The sequence below is a fragment of the Chelmon rostratus genome, chromosome 8 (assembly GCF_017976325.1).
Source record: "Chelmon rostratus isolate fCheRos1 chromosome 8, fCheRos1.pri, whole genome shotgun sequence".
NCBI lineage: Eukaryota > Metazoa > Chordata > Actinopteri > Chaetodontiformes > Chaetodontidae > Chelmon > Chelmon rostratus.
The window spans coordinates 24,517,600-24,539,085 of NC_055665.1; the positions used below are offsets into that span (position 1 = coordinate 24,517,600).

Sequence of the window (21,486 nt, forward strand, 5' to 3'; positions counted from 1 at the left end):
TAGGCTGTAAAACCTCAACTATTTCCATTTTCATATGGAATATAAGTATCCCCTCTAAGCACTTCAGTTTGGGCTAAATTGATAAATCTCTGACTCCCATCTAGCGGTATGTGATAAAACTACAACAGCATCCTCACCCAGTATCTCTTCATCTTTCCATGAAGCACCTCCTATTGATACGGACTTTTTCAGTCAGTTAAAAAAAAAGCAAATACTCTGTAGATTGATATACAAGCTTACTTTGTTAAGCCTGAAAGCCTGAAATCAAACGGATATGACACATTTTAAATTCACAAATCTCTGCAGTTTCCATGACATTGGGATTGGGACTGTCCCATCGTTAATCTGCACCCATGCTGCGTTCAGGTGCTCCCCGTCAATCCCCAATTCTAATGCTGTCGGTGCACCTTTGCGGTGAGATACTCTTTTCAGAAGTGGTTTTTATTCCATTTGTATTTGAGCTTTTGCCACACTCTTAAAAACTTACCACCATTCCAACTTTCATTAGTGCAAACGGCAACTTAACCCAATCTAAGTCTTTTTGCCTGAATAGTTTAATTTAAATTCACAATTATTGTTTTCAGTGTGGTTTTGCTTGGTCGTAGCGCTAAAGAAGCCTCTGTAACGTGCTGAAATCGGCTAAACTAAAAAAAAAAAAAACCCTTTCCAACCGCACTTGAACGCAGCTTCACTTCAGAGAAAGCAGACAAGCAGAGACGGAGGGACTGCTCCGCGGCTTGTGGCAGGAAACACGCTACCAAATTCCCCACAGGATTCCTCCAGCGAGTGTCCATGTAGTCAGCTGTTACACGGACTGCTCGGCAGTAGAGGGTACGTGTTTGTGTTTCGTTTTTTTTACCCTGAAAGTGTTTCAGAAAACTTTCTTGTGCCGAAGTTGTTTCGGGCCCCCCGCGTCATGGCAGCCTCCGAGGCAGGGATGTTTACTGTACTCTCTCCCCGCATTTGGCGTCTAAATTACGGGAAAACGACGTTGCTGCCGATACACAGACAAACTCTTTACAGTAGTTAGCATCGGGGATATGCTAAACGTGACAGAAACTTCTCAGTTATGTTTTTACTAGCCTGTACAAGTCTGCTTTTTACATTGAAGTGGTGTTGGTGGTGCGTGTCAAGTACGTGCTTTGTTAACTTGTCTCTTTAATCTGTTGCTAATATGCTAACCCAAAAGTGTCGGCTAATCACTAAACAAAATGCTTGACTCTGTTTCCACTCAAAGACCTACGAACTGCACCATGAAGCTTGTTGAACGTGCTTACCTTTCGTATAAACAGTTGTGTGGTAATATAGGTAAACTCTCACCACCAGTGATAATATCAGCATGTGATAACTCACGCGCCCACATAAACAACTCATCTCTTAATTCTTTAAAGGTCATATCCTCAGATGCAAAACTTCAAATCCTGCTTGTTAAAATGCACACGTTCATGTGAACTGATGTGTAACTTTCTACATGAGCCCCTATGAAAACCTCAACCTGCTGTTACTTTGCATCTGTATTCCCTGGGGAAGTTTTTCATTCTGTCAGCCGTTCAGGATTCTGCAAGTGTGTGTATGTGAAACTGTGACACTTGAATGTGAAGTTTAATGTGCATCAACAAGCTGAGACTCATTCTTATTGAATCAGCCTGGATCTTTGGCATTCCACACCCTGTGTAAATGCGTGCTCTTCCATGTCTGCACGGGAACTGACTGCATTTTGGTCCCTTAATTCCATTTTACTGATGTGTGTCTGACAGCGCCTCTCAAAGTGGAGCCTGAGGACCTTAAGGGATGCGTAGGAGTGCACAGAAAAATGTTTAAGTTATGTTAATTTGCTTGTCTTACTTTGGCTCTCCAGATGATAGCACAATGAGAGGTTGTGTGATAGAGTGCTTTGGGCATACAACTTCAGTGTGTTCCTGCTCTGCAACTCTGTATTAAATGCTGTTATAACAATCTACAAAAATCATCTCAGCTGAAGACAAGTCTTCATGAAATGTGGGTCCAAAATGAAAGTTTTAGTTGTTGTCTTGCTGCTAATATAGACCAGTTTCAATCTAAATACTTTATTTTCAGGGATGTGGGAATCCTATCTGTGACCCAGAGGCACATGCTGACCAATGATGGGAAAGTTTTACCTGCTGCAAGGCCTATCAGCTCCACTGAGATGACCCCAGGAGAAGAGAAACTTGGATGACGGTGTGAGCCAGGTGGATTCAACGTCTGGGCCAAGATATCCTCACACTGAGCCGAAACAAAACCCGTTCAAGTCGACACAAAAACCGTACACTCACTGACTCCCCATCAGCTGTCGCAATGCTGATGCCAGGACCGCTGTGGGCGTGCCTGGCTCTGATGTGTTTAGGAAGCTGCAGTGCCCACAGCCTGTTTACCTGCGAGCCTATCAAAGTGCATCGGTGCTTGGGGATGCCCTACAACATGACCTTCTTTCCCAACATGATGGAGCACTACGACCAGGATATTGCAGCCAGTCATATGGAGGTGAGTCCCCGCAGCATTACATACATCAGTTTGCAGATGATCCTTATTTTGCCAATATTGGCCTTGTTGGGCATTAGCCAATTAATGTTGTCACCTGCCAATGTAATTTATGTGTTCTCATGCGAAGAGGTTTCACAGCCGCTGGCCCATCTTAAAGAGTCTCAACAGCCTTGGTTTCCATAGAGAGTTGTAATTATATTGGCCCCTGATCGACAAGCCTGCTCTGCTTGTAAATAAAATGTATAATTCAAGTCACATTTAAAGATAATGAATATCATCTCAAAATAATTGCTAGGATCAGTGCTATTATTCGTGCTGTTGGTGGCTCCAGTCCATAAATGTCAGTGTCAGTCAGCCTTCAGAAACGCATATTGAGCGAACCATAATTACCATTTTGTAGTAGTCATCAACAGGCACACACAATTTACCAGCCGCAGTCAGCCCGCAAATCATGCCCGCTTGTTAAAGAGCACTATCTAGTCAATAAATTGTTGAATGGTATTATTGCGAACATGATAACTATGAATCTGTGCACTCACTTTAAATTCTCAGCTGTAAAAAAAAAAAAAAAAAACCCACATTGAAATTTAGTGATGAATAAGTGTGGAAGAATAAATGTCTTCTTACTGGAACTGCACATGAAGATCCCCTTGAACAAGAAAAGTAGATGAAGAAAGTAGAGCAGAAAGTAGGGCTGAAAGTTGTGTAGCACACTCACAACAGAATCACCTGGATTATCCCTGATATGAAGAGACCGTTTGTATGACGAGACACTTTCCGCAGCGGTGGTTTCAGTTTAATTCGTGTGTGGCAGTTTTGCACATTAGCAGCTCCAGGTAGGCTAACTTCTGTATAAATATTTTTCTTTTTCATTTCTAAGAACCATGTGGCGTGAGGTCACTGCACTTTCAGTCTGGCTGCTCTGTGAAGGTGGAGATGTTAAAGGGAGCACTGTGTGTTGTTTAGCAGATGTGTTGCATTTGGTCAAAGTGAAATTAGAAGTGAATTTTTGGTTTGATTGACATCTGACATCATAAGCTGCAAGGTCTGACAGTCTGGTCATTTTTCGTCACCACAACTGGATCCATGAAATGGATACAGCAAACGCTAGCTAGACAACCTCCTTTGTATAATGCAGGACGAACACAACACTGCTGTGTGAGGAGCAGACATTGAACCAAAAGTAGCACTTGTTAACTTACCTAGTAACCTACAGTAGTTAAACCGGCTTACTAGATTCCACTTTTGAATTGTTGAATTTTTATTTTTGTGATGACTATATTGACATGTTTGATCCCAGTGAATAATGTCCTGTGAGAAACATGCTGTCTTCACTCAGAGACTGTTTTTCCAGAGAAGTCCAGAGGACTGATAGAGAGCCTTATCACATGGTGCAACAATCATCTGAAGCTCAGTATCAGCAGAACCAATGAGCTTGTGGTGGGCTGTAATGCTTCAAATATGGATGCTGCTGCAAATTGTAAAACACACCTTCATTCCTGCAGCACAGAAGAGCTCTACAATCAGCACAGTTTCAAGGTGGACGCCCAAGATTAGTGTCCCCAACTCAGTATCTGACCAAATGTGAAATATGATCACAATCTCTCCCTGTGTTCCCGAGTTATGGTGCTAAATAATGGCCAGAAAAGTGCAGATCGTTAGGATGTCACAATGAAGTTGACCTTTCACAGAAATGTTGTCATAATTAGAGTATGAATTCTTTAGGTGTGGCCAAAAATGTAGTTCGTGTGGTCACAGTGACTTGTGACAGTGAAAATCACTTCTGCTTTCCTGAGGTATTGCGTTCACGAGAATGGGACGGATGGAGGGAAAACATGCTGTCTCCTATCACGGCTTTTGCCAGTGCGAGGGCATCAAAACGTCTTCCATCAACGTTTTTAGGCTATGACTTGTTCCAGTCAGTAGTGCATGCTTACTCAAATGTCCGTCAGCAGCTACTGTGGGAAACGCCCACCCAGAGACGTGAAGTTTAGATGTTTTGAACGCAAATAAGTCCAAAAAAGGACTTTATCCTTTTGAAGAAAATGGGAAAAATAATACAGAAAGTCACTGGCCTTGTTTTTCCCTCAGACCAAGTGTTGTCTTGTGTCTCTCCTCAGCTGTGATCTCCATTCCTGTAGTTGTTGCACCCTGTGTCCTGGCATTCCTGAAGGCCAGGGTTTGGGTTACACACATTTGGTGTCAGAGCGTTGAGCATGAACAGTGATCTGTTGAAGGAGTCTTTTGTGTGGCATCTGGCAAAGGTAGCAGGCTAGAAGGTACAGGCTTTTTATTTCACAGCAAACTTGGCCACGGGCAACATCACTGACTTTGTTGTATGGGGCCTTTGATTTCTGGAGGAAGGGGAGGGACACACCCAGTCTCACACAAAGCCTAGCCTGCATACCACAATGAGTATTCTCCCTCTGTTAATCACTCACTCATTTCCCCCTGTACACAGTCTTACCTCCACAGTCCTGTCTCCCAGGTGACAGACTTGCACTCTCTGGCCTACATTCAACATTACATACTATACATAGCTCTCTTGGAAAGTGTGCAGTGATTTATCACAAAGCCCTGACGCTGTACTCAAGCAGATTTGTGTTTCGGTATGGGCTCAGTCTGGCCTACAGTATCAGTAGGATTTTCCGGAGGAGGGCTAACCTTTTTCCGCCCTTGGTCCCAGATTCCACGCGCTTGCCAGCTTTTAAAATAGAAGAGTTTGAAGTCTTAGAATACAAAGAGAATGGAAAGACTAATTGACATATTGTAATGGACAGGGAACACTTTAGGGTCTTAAAAGTTGGAGCGGAAGTTTGAAAAGTGATTTTCTAGCTATTTTTTCGAATCATTTAATCCTTGAAGGACTTTGCTCTGAAATTCTCTGCAGAGGATTTTGCTTTAAAGAGCAAATCAGCTTGACTTGTACCACTGATCCTGGTTGAAGGTTTCTGAAATGAGGGCAGTTTTTACAGTAACTCTGCTGCAAAGCAAATAAAGGTCAGATTGTTGAGCAACGGGCAGCTCATTGAGAAGGAGTCCAGGACCTCCACTGGGGAGAAACAAGGACGCTCACTGTCAGAGGGGGCAAGCCCAAGACCCTGAGATGGGGGCCAACTGCCAGACTGGGTTTCAGAAAAAAAGAGGAAACATTGAATAGTGGACTGTATTGAGTGTATGTGTGTGTTTTGAGTACAAGTATTAGCACTATAGACTGAAAGAAGTTTGTCCGTGCTTGTTGGTCTGATAATGGTTGATAAGGTTAAAAAAAAACTCTAAAAGTGTTGATTTAGAGGCATTGATAAAGGAACCTCTGCAAGTCTAAAAAGTATACACTTACTCAAAATTAGAGGATTTGGAAACAGTAGCATAGACTCGACCTTTACTTGTGTAACTGGCATGAAGTTGTCTCCAGTGTAAGCTGTGTATGCTACTGATGAATCCACGCACGTTGTCCTGGAGAAACACTAATGCTAAGGTTCATCCGCAACCAAACCTGTCAACAGCTCTGTGCATTCCAGCCTTCCTGGCCTGTCGTTGTGTGTTTCCAAACGTCAGTGCACTCATTTCCTGCCACCTATACCACCCCCACCCCCCCACTCCTCAGTCCTCAAGCTCCTGACCAGTGTGTTGAAATGGAAGAATATGGTTCCCAGCCAGTGAATGGGTCCCTTTGTGTGGTGCTATAGATCAGCACAGATCAACTAAATGAAGTTGATACTTTTTGCAGAGCAGTAATTCCCACCTTTTTTTATTTTTGGTCGCTTAAACAGAACCAAAGTTGACTTGTGACGACCTCTATATGGCTAGAGGTTATTATAACCAGTTCAAATACTGATTTATTTTTCTCATGTTTTATCTTGCATGCCTTAAGAGATAAAGTCATCCCGGTTTTCCTGCTTATTGCCGGCTTTGCTACTTTTTTAATAATGTTGTAACTACTTATTCCCATTTCTGACACATAGTCACATAGAGTCCTTATGAAAATCTATGGGCAAAAGTTAGAATGCTACTTATTGTGTGTTTTCCAGCTTTGGGTTGCAAACAAAGGTATTACAAAGGTATTATTGTGACCTTACAGACTGCTGCGGTTTGCCTGAAATGTTCAAATGTTTTCAAGGGTGAAACCAATGTTTAAATCGTGGACATTTCTACAAACCCCCTTAGAAAACACTGTGCAAGTTCATGTTTTTGTCAGATAAACTTCAGGCATGGATCACAACCTCTCGTACTGACAAAGTCAATACAACACAACTTTTCTCTCCATCCTCAGCCATTCATGCCCCTGGCAAACCTGCGCTGCTCTCTAGACGTCCACCACTTCCTGTGCCAAGCCTTTATCCCAGCATGCACCGAGGAGAACAAGGTGATCCGTCCATGCAGAGAGGAGTGCGAGCTCGTTCTGTCCGACTGTGAGGAGAATATACGAATTTTTGGTATCACCTGGCCTCCTGAGCTACAGTGTGACAAGTAAGAAAACCATATTTACTGTCAATCCACCAGTGGTTCTTGATCAATCCATTAAAGGATTTTTTCCCCCACTAGATTGGAACCATGTGGCTTTTCTGATGGCTCAGCACCTCCTGCAACCACCGCAATGACCTCGTCATCAGCTAAGAGGGACCTTGGCTTCTGGTGCCCACTGCAGCTGAAGACTAAGCCAGGCCATGGGTCATCGTTCCTGGGTGCCCAGGACTGCGCTCCCCCTTGCTCCAACATGTACTTCAAACCACACGACATTGAATTTGCCAAGAGCTTCATCGGCGTGTGCTCCATCATCTGCTTGGGCGCCACTCTCTTCACCTTCCTGACTTTCCTAATCGACGTCAAGCGTTTCCGCTACCCAGAGCGCCCCATAATCTTCTACGCCGTCTGCTACAGCTTTGTCTCGCTCATATACTTCATCGGTTTCCTGCTGGGGAACAATGCAGCCTGTACCAAAGCAGCTCATCCCGCAGGAGTGGATACAGTGGTGCTGGGCTCTCAGAGCAAAGGCTGCACTCTGCTTTTTATGCTGCTCTACTTCTTCTCCATTGCCGGTATCGTCTGGTGGGTCATACTCACCATCACCTGGTTCCTGGCAGCTGGACCCAAGTGGAGCTGTGAGGCCATAGAGAAGAAAGCGGTAAGGTTTTTAATAATTGAAGGTCATTTGTTAGTAGCAAATAGCAAGATAATACAGCAAATAAGTATTGAATTAAAATGATTAATTGCAAGCTATTAGCAGCCAGAATGGTGGATGCTATGAAAATATCGATAAATGTATCCTCTGTCTTTAGGTGTGGTTCCACTCTGCTGCCTGGGGGATCCCGGGGGCACTAACTGTCATGCTACTGGCTCTGAACAAGGTTGAAGGGGACAACATCAGCGGCGTTTGCTTTGTGGGCCTCTACGACCTGGACGCCCTGCGCTACTTTGTTCTGGCTCCTCTGTGTCTCGGCGTCGTCGTCGGCCTTTTCCTCATCCTGGCAGGCATCGTTTCTCTCAACAATGTCCGGCAGGTCATCCAGCATGACGAGCGCAACCAGGAGAAGCTGAAGAAGTTCATGATCCGCATCGGCGTGTTCAGCTGCCTCTACCTGGTCCCGCTGGTCACCCTGCTAGCCTGCTACACCTACGAACAGAGTCACCGCAGCACCTGGGAGAATACCTGGATCAACGACCGCTGTCAAGAGTACAGCATCCCCTGCTCCTACAAGGTAGCTGTGGCTCAGTCACTCAAGTTAAAGCCAAAGGACACATTAGTAACATCGTCCCAGCTCACTGTCTTGTCAATGTCCACTTGCTTGATTGATACTGTAGATTGAAGGTCTGCAGCTTATTACGGCTGACTAAAAGAAAACACTAGTCTAATGTTAGAGTGAGTGTTTGTGTGAGGAGAAAAAAAAGGAGCAAAGTTATATAAACTTGCAATTTACTTACAAAGCTGAAAATAGTTTGCAAAGTATATAAATGAAGCTTAGATAACAAAAAAATTAAACATGTTAAAATTAAAAATGTTAGCACACACACCCGTGTTGATGAAATGAAGCTCCAGGCATGTTATGATCACAATGTTTAACACAAATGTGGAAATTTGGCTTTTAACTACACCAAAAAATGGCTCCTACAGGAGGTGTTCAGGTGTTGAACTGAGAGGAGAGTATTAGTGTGAAAATAATAATGGAAACGCCACATTAAAAAGTCTTTGTGAGTACCATCTGACCCAGAAAGATTTTATGCCATAAATATCCATTCCAAACATGTCTCGAAAGCAGAGAGCACAATTTCCTGAGCAATACACACACACAACACACACTTAATTATTTTTAAACTGAAATAACAGTCCAGTCTGGCCAATCTCTAAATGGGCCGCTGCATGTGTGTGTAAAAAAGAAGCACAATGTCCACTGTGAAATGAGCTAATAAAGCAGCTAAATATAAATATGCAGGCAGAGGCCTGCCAGTCAGTGTTAACAGGACAACCAGATACATGGCATTCAGTACAGGGGAACAGTCACTAAAACAACAGCATGTTGTGGATCTATATACTGTATATTTTTACTTTTTAAATGGCTGTCCATTTATAAACCCCTTTTACTCCATAAATGTACTGTGTTGTACATAAGCTATTGTGTCTTGTTGTACAGTGTGAAAAGGGAATATCAAAGAAAGCATGTAAAAAGGACAATGTAAAAGAGAAAAACAAGCAAGCTCTGTCATTTGTTAAATATCAAATCTGATGCTAGAAGTTCAAAAGCTGGTTTTTGTTTTAAGTCAAAAAATGGTTTATATTGTTTGTGTATGTCTGTTTGTTTCAGACAACAGAGCTCGACCGCCCTGACCTCTCCCTGTTTCTGGTGAAATACTTAATGACGCTGGTGGTTGGAATATCTGCAGTGTTCTGGGTCAGCAGCAAAAAGACCTGCTCCGAGTGGGCCTACTTCTTCAACAGGACCCGCAAGAGAGAGTGAGGCCGTATCTCTTGTCCTCGTACATGTTCAAAGTCCCTCTGCATGAGATGTGGATATGTAGCGTCACTGTGCTCTCCTCTTCTCTGACCCACAGTCCCATCAGCGAGAGCCGCCGGGTGCTGCAGGAGTCCTGCGAGTTCTTCCTCAAGCACAACAGCCGCGTCCAGCACAAGAAGAAGCACTACAAGCCGAGCTCGCACAAGCTCAAGGTCGTCTCCAAGTCCATGGGCACGAGCACCGGCGCTGCACCCTCCCGTGCCTCCACCGCCGCCACCATAACCAATCAAGGAACCTCTGCGCTGGGCAATCATGACCCCCATGTGCAAGGTTCTCTGTCTGAGGCCTCAGTCAGGGAGCACCTGGACAGGGGCACCTCCAGCCGAAGCTCCAGGAGGGGGGAGAGGGAGCGGGGAGAGAGACGCAGCAAAGGAGGGAGCTCCAGTAAGATCAGCAGCCGCTCAGAGAGCATACACAGAGTCCCAGACGGGAGGTAAGCGAGACAGATGTGACAACACTTTTGACTGGATGCTGTATTTTACATTGATACGTTGATATTATAGACATTTCTGTTGCATCTCAGCTTTTTCCTCTCTTGTTTTTTGTTAGACGGAACTAAGTCTGCACAATCAGTAACCACCAATAATCTGTGATGTCTTCCGGCTGGTTTAGGATGACTCCGAGGAGCGAGCTGTCAGAGGCCAGGCAGGTCCCCAGTGGACAGCATCCAGCTTTAAACCTATCACACAGCAGCAGCATCCAGGACTCAGCCCACCAGCTGGTGCACCGGGTGCCTGAGGAGAGCAAGGACACAAAGGACAACAGCTGCTGAGACATCTGACCCCCCCCAAATTTATCAGTCCATCCATCCATCCATCTGTGAAACCACTCGCTCATGTATCTGTTTGTGTCATTCATCATATAAGCTTCATGCGTCAGATTATGATTGTATTGCTTACAATGTAGACAGTGAATGTTCATTGCTTGCAAAATGTAACACACCTTGAGTATTTCAAATGCGGCGTGTTCAGAATCGGTGGGTTTCAGCAGAAAGCCTAACAGCTATGGATTATTTAGTTAACGTCACATCTGAGTCTTTGAGCTTTACTGAGCTTCTTGGCGTACGCCTGAATGTTGCAGCAGCACAGCTGTGTTCCGCCTACACATCTACCAATGGTCATTTCATTTTTATAGCATACACTAAAGACTGTAGTTCTGCTGTTTTGTAGACTGCTAGCTGGATAGCATAGAATGCATACTAGTACACAAATGCAATATTTATGTAAATACTTTTTTAGAAATGAAGTCTTTCACTGGACTAGTCACTACACTGGGTGTTATGTTAAGAGAGGTCATGATATTGCCAAACATTCAACTTAAGGAGAGTCATACTGTGGTAAACAGTTTTTTGAATGTCTTTTTGTTCTTCCAGGAGATATGTAACACACATATTGTGCTACTTTACTGCTTCTTTGGAAAAAAAAAAAAGCATGCTCTTAAAATTGGTATAGTTGATTTTTATTTGACAAAGCTTTCTTTCAGAATATGTACTTCCACTCCTGTATTTCTGTTGTTGTGCATGTGTCTTCAAAGAAGTGTCCTGTGAATTTTGATACAGCTTTAGTTTTCAACAAGAATGCGCCTTCCTTTGAGTTGTTCCTCGTCGTCGAAGAACCGACAGATGTTTTGCATGTGTGATGTCTGCCTAGGTGTAGGTATAAACTCATGATTTTGAGTCAAGTTGAGGAAACAAATCAAACAGGCTTTGCACTATTTGTCATTAGAAGCACAAACTGCTAATTAATAAGTGAGAAAAGTCAGAAACAGACACAAAAAAGAGACTTTGGAGCTTATTTCAGGTCTTATTTATAACATATGGACCAAGGACCATATATTTTAAGTGCTTCCAGAACAGCCTCTGTGATTTATTGTCATGCTGTACTATCTATTTTGCTGTGTATGAGATCAATTCTTAAGTTTCTTTACTTTTTATATTTGGGAGTTACAGGACAATTCCAATAACAGTGAAAAAGGGAATCCTTGTGTAGTAAATGTATATTCTTACTGTGGCATGTGGACGGGGGTCTTTCTTAATGCACCTGGACTTGGCGCAGTCTATGAAATGCTCTATACACATTTTGTGGCGGTTTTTTGTTGATTTTTTTTTTACTTTTTTATGTAGCCTATCTTGTCAGTTGAATTTTGTATCAATCCAGTTTCACTTTAATAAAATATATTTGAATAAAAAGTGAGTCAGTAAGGACACTTTTGGATTCTAGTAAACGTTTGACTGTAACGCCACACTTGCACGCACACTGTCGGGATTACAGCTGCACATGCGAGCATCGCAGGGATGTTCTGAGGCCCTTCTTCCAACCAGTGCGCTGTCTGCAAGTTGACTGGCTCCGTCCCTCTCGTCCTGCCCTCCTCTGGACTCAGCGGGCTGCAGCTGGAGTCAAACTGTCGCCCCACATCTCTCAGAGGGAGCGCGCGGGTGTCTGTTGTATGATGTCTCCTCTCGTTGCCCGCCTGCTGCTTCTTGTCTGCTTGGCTTTACCTCTTTATGGCGTGGAAAAGGTGAGAAACAGAGGATACCGAAAGGATCCTGACGCTGACAAGGTAAGAGTTTGCGCGAAGATGACCATGTAGCCGCTTTCCAAAAGTAGAGACTTTGTAGCTTCTCATAACGAAAAAAAAACACAACAAAACATAATGAGAAACATAATGAAAACCTAATTATTGTACTCAAATGACGTTATTGTCACTTATCGCGCTTTGTTGTATTTTTGAATGCATTTCTATTAACATACGCATGTCTCATTCCTAAAACTCATCCTGGGACTACTTTTTCTTGCGGAATGCGTTGCTGTTGGTCAGATGTGTCTTTAAAGGACTGATTTTCACCCAAAAAAAGAGAGCAGTAAAACGCTGATTCATCCACATGTAGGCTTACAGTGCAGTGAGTGTGGTCGCCGCTTCGGCAAAACGGGCTCCAAAATGACCTGGTCCCAGCAGCAGATGAGAAAGTGCTGCCCTGCAGGCTTTGTCTGGTCAGCTGGTCCTCTGTTATTCCAGGTTTGGCTGCTCTCCACCACACTGAGTGGACAGAAAGAAATCCCCCTGACAGGAAGTTGGGGTCTGGCTCTTACTGTCTCTCTGTCTTTGTTATCTATCTGGCCTCAGCTTAAGAGAAAAGTCCTATGATTTTGGTTTTTGGGGAACTTTGTGGTTGATATTTTAAAGCTTAAAAATGTGGCATGATATATTTGATAATGTTGTCAAAAATACCTAAAGCAGGGTTCAACTGTTAGATTTCCACAGCAGTCGATTCACAACAACCCCAATCTTAGGCTATCTTTGTATGGAATTACATAACCCCAGCCATAGGTGGAGACTGAAGGAACAAAGTGGACCCACAGTCCTCTCTTTAATCTCTGGGAGTCAGAAGAAAGTGAAACTGGTGTTTATTTTGCCGAGGCTCTGTGGACCTCCCTCAGGGACTCCCGCAAGTCTGCACACCCCACTTGGAGAACCACAGAGCTCGAGTAATTGCTCTCCATTATCCTCCGAAGTCTCACTCCACAAGTGAGACCACAGCAGACGGATGTAATGAATAGCATTTTATGTCGCCATCTGTATCTAGTGCACTGGAAATGATGCAGAAAAGCCCAACTGCACTAGACACTCTGAAGAAGGAAGATCTACTTATTTGAACAACATGGTAATCATAAAAACCCTTTTTTTTGCATCCTCTGGAGATCCTCTGAATTGAAAAAGTCTCAGAGCCAAGCATTATATCCACGCTCTGCATGCTCCGGGAGAGCTTCGGCCCTGGCTTCGGTGTTGACTAATGCATGAAATACTACTGATTCCTCAGCACTTTGGGGCAAATGCAGCCTTTATGCTTCAGTTACAGTAATGGACTGTGCACTACTAATACTGAGTAGGCAGGCAGCACCACTATAACAGCAGACAGTGGACAGAGGGTCCATTCATCAGTCTGCTTTGAAACGTCTCCAAAAATCCAACCCTTAATAAAACATGTTTCCTCGCTGAATGTCAACCAAACAGACTCATGCTATATTTCCACATTTTGCCACCTATTAGCCGAGGTGCTTGGACATTTTGTCCCTTTTCCTTGAGAGCAAATTCTACATTTATTACAGCACATGCAACCCACAGCCTCTTGGTTTAATCACACACTTCCCATTTTTCCTATAGAGATGATGTCAGACCTCACATCTCCAGGTTGCTCCAGCGTGGCCATTTAATGACTAAAACAGACTCTCAAACATCTGTTTCGGAGCAGCTGGCATTAGAATATTGTAATACTCCCTGTATTTATGCATTTTCCAGATTCACATCGTCTGAAGTGGATTTTTGTAGTTTACCCAAAGAGACTCAAGTCGAGACAAGATGTTGAAGCTGGGGTAAAAGCTCTTTGTTCTCCTCTCTTGCCTTTTGGCCACGTGCACCTATAACTGCTCCACAGCTGCCTCCGGAGCAAAAGGGCAGCAATGACCCAACTAAAGCACAGACCTAAATCCTTTTGGCATCAGTGTTTGCTTAAGGGCGAGGACGCTCTTCTACGTGTCAGTTTACGTCTGTGCTGGCTGAGGGAAGGAGTGTGTGACACTCAGACGTCGCACAAGCACAACTAGAATCCAGCTCCAACTAAAAACAGCTCCAACAGTTAACCTACACACTGTAATCTGCTGGTCAAAATGTGTCTTTGAAGAACATGTTACGCAAAGCAATCTTGGATCTTAATTGTGTCTATCTCTGTATGTGGTAGTGCAGTTTTGGCAAGCTCCCCCGTCTCTGTGTGTGCCTGTGTGCGCTCGAGCCGGCTTTGGTACGACGCGGCATCTGTTTAAACATAGCAGGAGATTCAGCTGGTCAATGAATCACACCGAGAGAAGTATGGCCAGACGCCTACTAATTTAGGCTGTCACCAGGCCTTCGGTTCCTCATTAACGCACGATCTGTCGTTCACTTGCTTCATGGCTCCGCGGTGCGCTGCTTCTGTTGCTTCGCCTTGGTTTGGGTCACATCTGCTGTTGCACTTATTTCAGCCCTGTGGCACTGGCTTTGTTTATGTGACTGGTTAATGAGGTATAATCTGGCTCCTTGTGTGTGAGTGTGTGTGTGATGGCTGGATAAATGGCAGCATTCAGGTGTTTACATTGCATGTAGCCCAAACAGGGACTTATCCCCCAGGGAGGATAAAGAAAACCTCAAACAGGAAGTTAGATAACAATAGAGTCTGCAGATGCTGTCGTGTGCTGCCTTTTCATTGTCAGCCTCCACCACTGCCTTCTCTCTTCTTCGTTTTTCCAGTATGGGAGCTGCATGCAGGGGCCCGCAGGCCTCCCTGGCAGAGAGGGTAACCCTGGAACCAATGGCATCCCGGGGACGCCGGGCATCCCCGGCCGTGACGGGCTGAAAGGTGAGAAAGGCGAGTGCATTAATGAGATCTTCGAGGAGCCCTGGAGGCCCAACTACAAGCAGTGCGCCTGGAACTCTCTGAATTATGGGATCGACCTGGGTAAAGTAGCTGTAAGTATCTTGATGCAGCGAATTATGCACCTCTGAGGAACGTGGGTGTCCTTTTCAATCATTTTACAATCACACAGGAATGTTCTACGGTCACCGCAATGCATAAAAATTCTCTACGCTGTGTTGCAGGACTGCACGTTCACCAAGCTGCGTTCAGACAGCGCCCTCAGAGTCCTCTTCAGTGGTTCCCTCAGACTCAAGTGTAAGAATGCATGCTGCCAGAGGTGGTACTTCACCTTCAACGGAGCAGAATGCACGGGACCCCTGCCCATAGAGTCCATCATCTACTTAGACCAAGGAAGCCCTGAGCTCAACTCAACCATCAACATCCACAGAACGTCCTCAGGTACGGCTCAAGTCATAGGCTCTGATGTGCAATAAACAACCAAGAGTGTTTTATCAAGTGCTATATGAGGTTAAAGTTTAAAGGAGCAGTTCCACATTTTGAGGAATACGCTTACTCACTTTCTTGCTGAGAGTTAGATGAACTGTAGCAAGACCAGCAGTCAGTTAGCTTAGCTTAGCTTAGCACAAAGACTGGAAACAGGTGGAAACAGCTAGCCTGGCTTTGTCCAAAGATAAAGCTGCAGGATGCAACAATTTAACATCCGCCGCTCTCTCTGCTGCCTCGTATCGCTCAGCTAAGCCCCCCGACCACCAACCCTAATAATGGCAGCAGAGGGGGTTGGTTGTCCTGCGAAGACTCAGTCCTCGCAGGGCCCGCTCTCCACGACGTGAGCCTTGCCAAGACCCCGGCGCCTCTCGCCGTGACTCATCTTCTCAAAGACGCCCCTGCAGCGCTTCGTGGCCTCGGGGGCAGAGTGCCCCAGGCTTCAGAGGCAGCTGTGACGCTGTCTGACAGCAGGATGAGAGGCTCGTACACCACATGCACACACACACACACACACACATCACTGTCCCCCCTCAAAAGCTATTCCCCACCATTTGCCAGCATCGCACATAATGAGAGTGAAGCTCACACACGTGTTTTGTTCTTTACAAAAACTGGAAACTGATCACAAGTTGCAGGATTTTCTGCAGCTTTTTCTTCCATTCAATCAGGCGTTCTCTCTCACTCTCTGCGGTGCGGGCACAGTGATAAAATGAAGTGTAAAGATAGGTCTGGCTACGGGAGACTAGGCTTTCACCAGCTGAAGGGACGTGCACATGCTTCTGCACAAGTAGAACAGCCAAAAGGAACGCCTTCTCTCTGAGATGACCTGTGATTGACCAGAGTCTCTCATTGCAGGCTAGATTTTCTTACGCCTGTAAAAAGAGGCAAGAGGAGGCGCAGACGTCTAGTTTTCGGTCAAACCACTTCAGTTACAATGAGAAAGAAAGGTTATGATGGAATTTTTGCCCAATGATGCCAAAAATAAACTTGCTACCACAGTGTTAATGAATTTTACCTAACAGCACCTCTAAAGATCACTAAATAATGTCATATCCTGTTTAATCCACTGAAAAACCGAAGTGTAAAAACTACAAGTTGCTGTTTGCAGGGGATTATGTGCTGGAAGATGTATCTTCCTGACGTTTCCACTGGCCGCCATCAGTCACTGCTCCCAGCTTGTTTGCTACATGTGAACACAGACAGGTGCTACCGTTCCTCCTTTCATAAACAAATAATTTTATTTATTTTAATTACCTTCGGATAGAGCCAAGCTTGCGCTTTCCAGTCTCTGTGCTAAGCTAAGCTATCTCACAGCTGACTGTAGCTGTCTTTACTCGACAGATATCAATCTTCTCCTCTGATCCTTGGCAAGAGAGTGAATAAGCAGATTTTCCTCATCCTTTAAGTGGTTATTTAACTGCTGTGGTGAAGCTACACTCTTCCAATTAGGGTTTGGAAAGTTCATCACTGCATCAGAAAACAAAGCAATGAACACTTCCCTCCTCTGGAGACAGTTTGGGTGTTCCCTGAATTTCATTTGCACCGTCTGCTCTTTGTTCCCTGCAGTTGAAGGGCTCTGCGAGGGTGTCAAAGCAGGGTTGGTGGATGTGGCCGTGTGGGTGGGGACCTGTGCTGACTACCCCAGAGGTGATGCGTCTACAGGGTGGAACTCAGTATCCAGGATTATCATTGAGGAGCTGCCCAAATAAAAAAATAAAGGGTGCATGTTTAGGGAGGGACCAGCGCTGGTAGTATAAGAGTATGTTTTCTGGCCCTCCAAAATGATCAGGTACAGTTTGCTAAGGGGTCACAGCATCACTGATGCTAACTTGAATGTTTTTGTGTTTTCTTTAAATACCATACCAGTTGACAGGCCTATAAACAAGAATACTGTGTCATTCTGTCTTCCTTAAATAAACTTTGTACTGTAGCTGTACTGCTCATGGCTGCTGCTGGTATACAGTAACCATTTAACAGACAAGACACTGACCATATTTAAACTGTGTCCTCATGTGACCTGTTTGTATTCATTTTTACTGTTAATAAAGTCTTTTTTTTAAAGAACTGAACAAAAACCATATGACTGCTTGTTTAGCCGCGCTGGAATACCATGCACTTAATTCAGCGTAGCTACAATAGTAAAACATTTAATGTATTTATAGGTATCAAATACTGACAATGCAGTTTACAATTTGTTGCCAGCAAACAAAGATAATCTGAACAAAAGTATGAATTGAGATATAAATGTATAGGAACTAAAATCACCTCTATTTCTGCGGTCTGTAAGGGAATAATTTAAGAGACAAACTCCTTTTACACATACAGGTGACTGGAACCTGAGAAGATTTGCTGTTGGTAATCAGCTTTTCATATTTCAGCCTGTATCTATTTCTGCCATCAGAAAACATCAAATGTAAACAGAACGATGAGGAAACATTTAGCAACCTCCTCTGTCGTGAGCTAATATGCTGACACATGCATCGGTAAAAAAGAGAGAAAGAAGAGAAAGACAAAAGTCATGGCAGCATGTCCTTTGGCATGTACGTCAACATACTTTTTCCCATAAGTGTCTGTCATGCATCTGAGTCAGTGACAGATGCCATCTTCAACATCATCACAGTTCACTAAAACACAGAATTTGTATTAAAAAAAAAAAACAATCTACCAAACAAAGAAAACAGCATATTCCATTGCACAGTTTAGCAACTTTTTCATCCACATTTAGTGCAAATGAACGATTCTCACGGCAGCACATTCACATGTACACCGTGTCGAGAGTTCGGTTTCAGTCAGATGCTTTTCTCTCTGTATGTCTGAATGGCTCAGAGTCTTTGCAGCTGTCCACGCCACGCTTTCATTTATTTTGTCCCAAAAGGAAGGAAGACACATTCTCATAAACGACGAAGGTGATGCAGCAGGCGGGAGTGACACGAATCACGTTGGGGATGATGCCTTTGTAGAAACCAATGGCGCCTTCGTTCCTGCAGAGACAAGGGGGGGGGGCAATGACAGCCAAATTTAGAAACTGAGACTACATGGCATGTTCGGCCGCTTTGTGAGTGGATCCATATCATACCTCCATGTCCGTCTGATGACATCAATAACTCCATTGTATCTATTGTGCTGGTCTTGCAGGCGAGCTCGCACCACCTGATATGGGTATGTTGTGGCCACAGCAAATATTTTGGATAATGCTGCCATTGTGATGTATTCCAATGCATTCTGTTTCCACAGATAAACAGATGGAGAGAGAACGAGGGAGCAGGGGAGGAAAACTGATGAGTCACTTCTTTAACTGCTAGTTATCAACTGTGGGCTCAGTCTTATTAAAGTGAAAAGTCACAAGCTTTATGCCTTATTTTCATTAAACGCTGAGCATGTTTCCAGACTGCCTGTGGCTCATGGGGTTAATGACTCACCAGCTTCGAATCTGAAGGCACTTTCTTGTATTTGTTGTAGTCTCTCTTGAACTCTTCATAGGCCATGAACTGCAGAGCTCCATGAGATGTGCCAAACAGACCAGGAACATAACCCTTTGACAAGCATATTAATGTAAGTCAATAAATGAAAGTCTATAAATGGCAAAGAACAAAGTACAAAGTACATTGTATTTGTAGGCCTGTGCCTATTTAAAAGCATTTCTATCAGTTTATTTCAAGTGATTTGCTAGCAATTATCCTGACAGGACAACAGAATCCACATGAAGCTAACAGCTAAAATGAAGCTTAAAGTTTCTAGATTTAATGGCAAATATCCACGGGTTGTAAATTCTCTACTAAATCTAATACAGGCTGGTGATGCCCTCTAGTGGTGATTCATGACCAATACAAACCTGCATTTCAGCCCAGTAGGTCAAAGGACAACTTTTGCTGTTGTAACTCCTCTATGACACAGCTTACCTTTCCTTGGGTAAAATAAGCATCTTGTGTACTGCTATATTACATGAAAGTACAAAGATACTCTAATGTCTAACCTTGTAAAGTCCAGGCACTCCCTCATGGCGGTAGATCTTGACCAGAGCATCTATCATCCCCTTGTACTGTTTAGTGGTTGGGTCAGCATTGTACTGCAGCACCAGCCGGGTCTTGGTCACCCAGATTGGGTTGGTTATGGTGAGTGTTAGGATGCCTGGGTGAGGACAGGTAGACACTGTAAGGAGGCTGATAGCATTTTCCAAACAGAGACGCTCTGGAGTACATGCAGTGGTTGCTTTAATAGATTGGCATGACCATCGCCACATACTGCCAGCTCCTTCAAACAGTGTTATTTAAGTGTTTTATTAACAGTGCATCCTGACAACTGTTATAACATGGTAAGTGTATAGTCACATTTTTACATTAACATCATGAATCTATGAAGGCAATTTACCTCTTTTAAAAAATGTTTTAGTGCCATTTCCTCACTCACACTAGATCTCTGCATACCATCTGTGCATCTGAGCAGCTGGAACATTTCTAGCTGAATTCCTAATGCATGAAATGGTGCAGACTTTGCAGGCTGAAGTTGTTCCTGCAAACCAGTAGTGGTGTGTTTCTAATAAAAGCCCTACTGAAGCTTAACTTTCAGCCCCTAACTTCATTCGGCCCACAGGAAGCAGATGCATGTGACCCTGTGAAACTATAATGAACAGAAGGAGCAAGCACGTACTAATTTGCATCTGCCTCCATCCTGCTGAAGCCAGCTCGGAGCAGTATTATCTGGCTGTTGTTGTTGACTGTGTGCTGATTATGTGTGTGTGTGTCAGCAGGGCGGCAGTGTTCAGTTACAAGTAAGACCAACCTGCTTCAGCTGCGGACACCAGGTGCTCTGCGGCACTCAGTTCAGTTTGACGATCCTGCTTTACGTATCCTTTGATTGCATTATAGCTGTAAGGGAAGGTAGTGTGGGAAATAAGACATATCACAGTGACAGCTAATTTTAAAAGCTTAAAACAATTCATGAAAAATAGCATGATGCAGACATGATCCAACAGGTTTATAGCTTATAGGTTACGTACAACAAGAAGTAGAGACCCCAGGATGCTCCAGCACCCCAAACATTGGGCGTCACTCCTTGGTACAGTCCTCTCAGTCCCTCCTGCAGCCAAACACTCTTCATACAGTGTAACATGCCACTGTACTTAGGTCTTAAATCCAATCCATCACTTACTATATTGAAAGGACATCAAATACATTTTTAAGTCATTTCAGCCGAATGTAATATAAATCATCAACAATTTCTATAAGGCATAAAGTCAAGGCATAGCAGCATGGTATTGCTGCCATTAAGCAAATCCATTTTAAAATATTAGATTTTCTCACAGGAGTTCTGAACATATGTTTCCATTCAAGCAACAGAAACAGCAGGTTCACACTTCATAAAGCTCCTCAGTGGCATGAAACTACATTATCGTCGATTACATTATTACAATACAAAGTCATCAGTACTTAAGTGGTGTCATAGTGTACCTGCAAATCTGATTTTGACCAGATCCAGAGGGTGAAGCACAAGTGTTGACACCACACCTCCACTGAGTCCCGCGACCAGGTTTTCTATCTTCACATGACTGAAGGCCTGCTGGACGTGTTCGGCTATTGAGAGAGCAGAGACGGGTTTGCTGGACACGCTAACGGCGCCGTGATTTGGAGCGGAGCTCATGATTACTGGTAATCAACTTTTAGCTAGCTCCTGTCAGCTAGCAGTGTTTACAACGCGAAGTAAGGCAATGCTAAATTCTGACTTATACCACAGAGACGACGACTTATTGACACGGCTGCACAATGTAAATGTTGTACACAGACGGCCCAAGCTACCGGAAACTTACACATTTTCTGACTGAACCGAGCCACGTTTCTGACATGTGGTACCTCTCCATAGCTGCGGTAACGATATCCTAAATGTCATGCAACGGTGCCACCGCTCGACCTTGCTGCTAGTATTAAGTCACTGTCAAGTTACTATATTTTAGAAAGTGCTTCCGGCTCTAACCTGCAAAATAAAACCTTTTTGGTTAAATGCAGGTATGTTTTTTGATGACCAACTCTGAAGTTGGTGAAGGTTTTAAAGGTCAATGTGATTTTCTAATAACGATCTCAAGACATC

General features: G+C 43.9%; 3 protein-coding genes across 3 annotated transcripts; 2 read left to right on the plus strand and 1 right to left on the minus strand.

Annotated features, from left to right (window-relative positions):
• The first annotated feature begins 699 nt into the window (after positions 1 to 699).
• On the plus strand, positions 700 to 10,954 carry fzd6 (frizzled class receptor 6). The gene is made up of 8 exons (XM_041941732.1): positions 700 to 831; positions 2,077 to 2,502; positions 6,776 to 6,972; positions 7,048 to 7,627; positions 7,782 to 8,201; positions 9,303 to 9,451; positions 9,550 to 9,945; positions 10,125 to 10,954. The coding sequence occupies exons 2-8, from the start codon at positions 2,317 to 2,319 to the stop codon at positions 10,282 to 10,284; spliced, it is 2,088 nt and encodes a 695-aa protein (XP_041797666.1). The 5' UTR covers positions 700 to 831; positions 2,077 to 2,316; the 3' UTR covers positions 10,285 to 10,954.
• A 991-nt stretch (positions 10,955 to 11,945) lies between these two features.
• Positions 11,946 to 17,412, plus strand: LOC121610684 (collagen triple helix repeat-containing protein 1-like). Its single transcript, XM_041942911.1, has 4 exons — positions 11,946 to 12,071; positions 14,793 to 15,011; positions 15,141 to 15,357; positions 16,972 to 17,412. The coding sequence occupies exons 1-4, from the start codon at positions 11,958 to 11,960 to the stop codon at positions 17,112 to 17,114; spliced, it is 693 nt and encodes a 230-aa protein (XP_041798845.1). The 5' UTR covers positions 11,946 to 11,957; the 3' UTR covers positions 17,115 to 17,412.
• Positions 17,413 to 17,473: 61 nt separating this feature from the next.
• Positions 17,474 to 21,290, minus strand: LOC121610683 (mitochondrial folate transporter/carrier-like). Its single transcript, XM_041942910.1, has 7 exons — positions 20,853 to 21,290; positions 20,402 to 20,552; positions 20,185 to 20,270; positions 19,379 to 19,533; positions 18,825 to 18,938; positions 18,482 to 18,627; positions 17,474 to 18,386 (listed from the first exon to the last, which is right to left on the minus strand). Exons 1-7 carry the CDS (start codon positions 21,040 to 21,042, stop codon positions 18,260 to 18,262), a joined length of 969 nt encoding a protein of 322 aa, XP_041798844.1. The 5' UTR covers positions 21,043 to 21,290; the 3' UTR covers positions 17,474 to 18,259.
• Between the last annotated feature and the right edge of the window lie 196 nt (positions 21,291 to 21,486).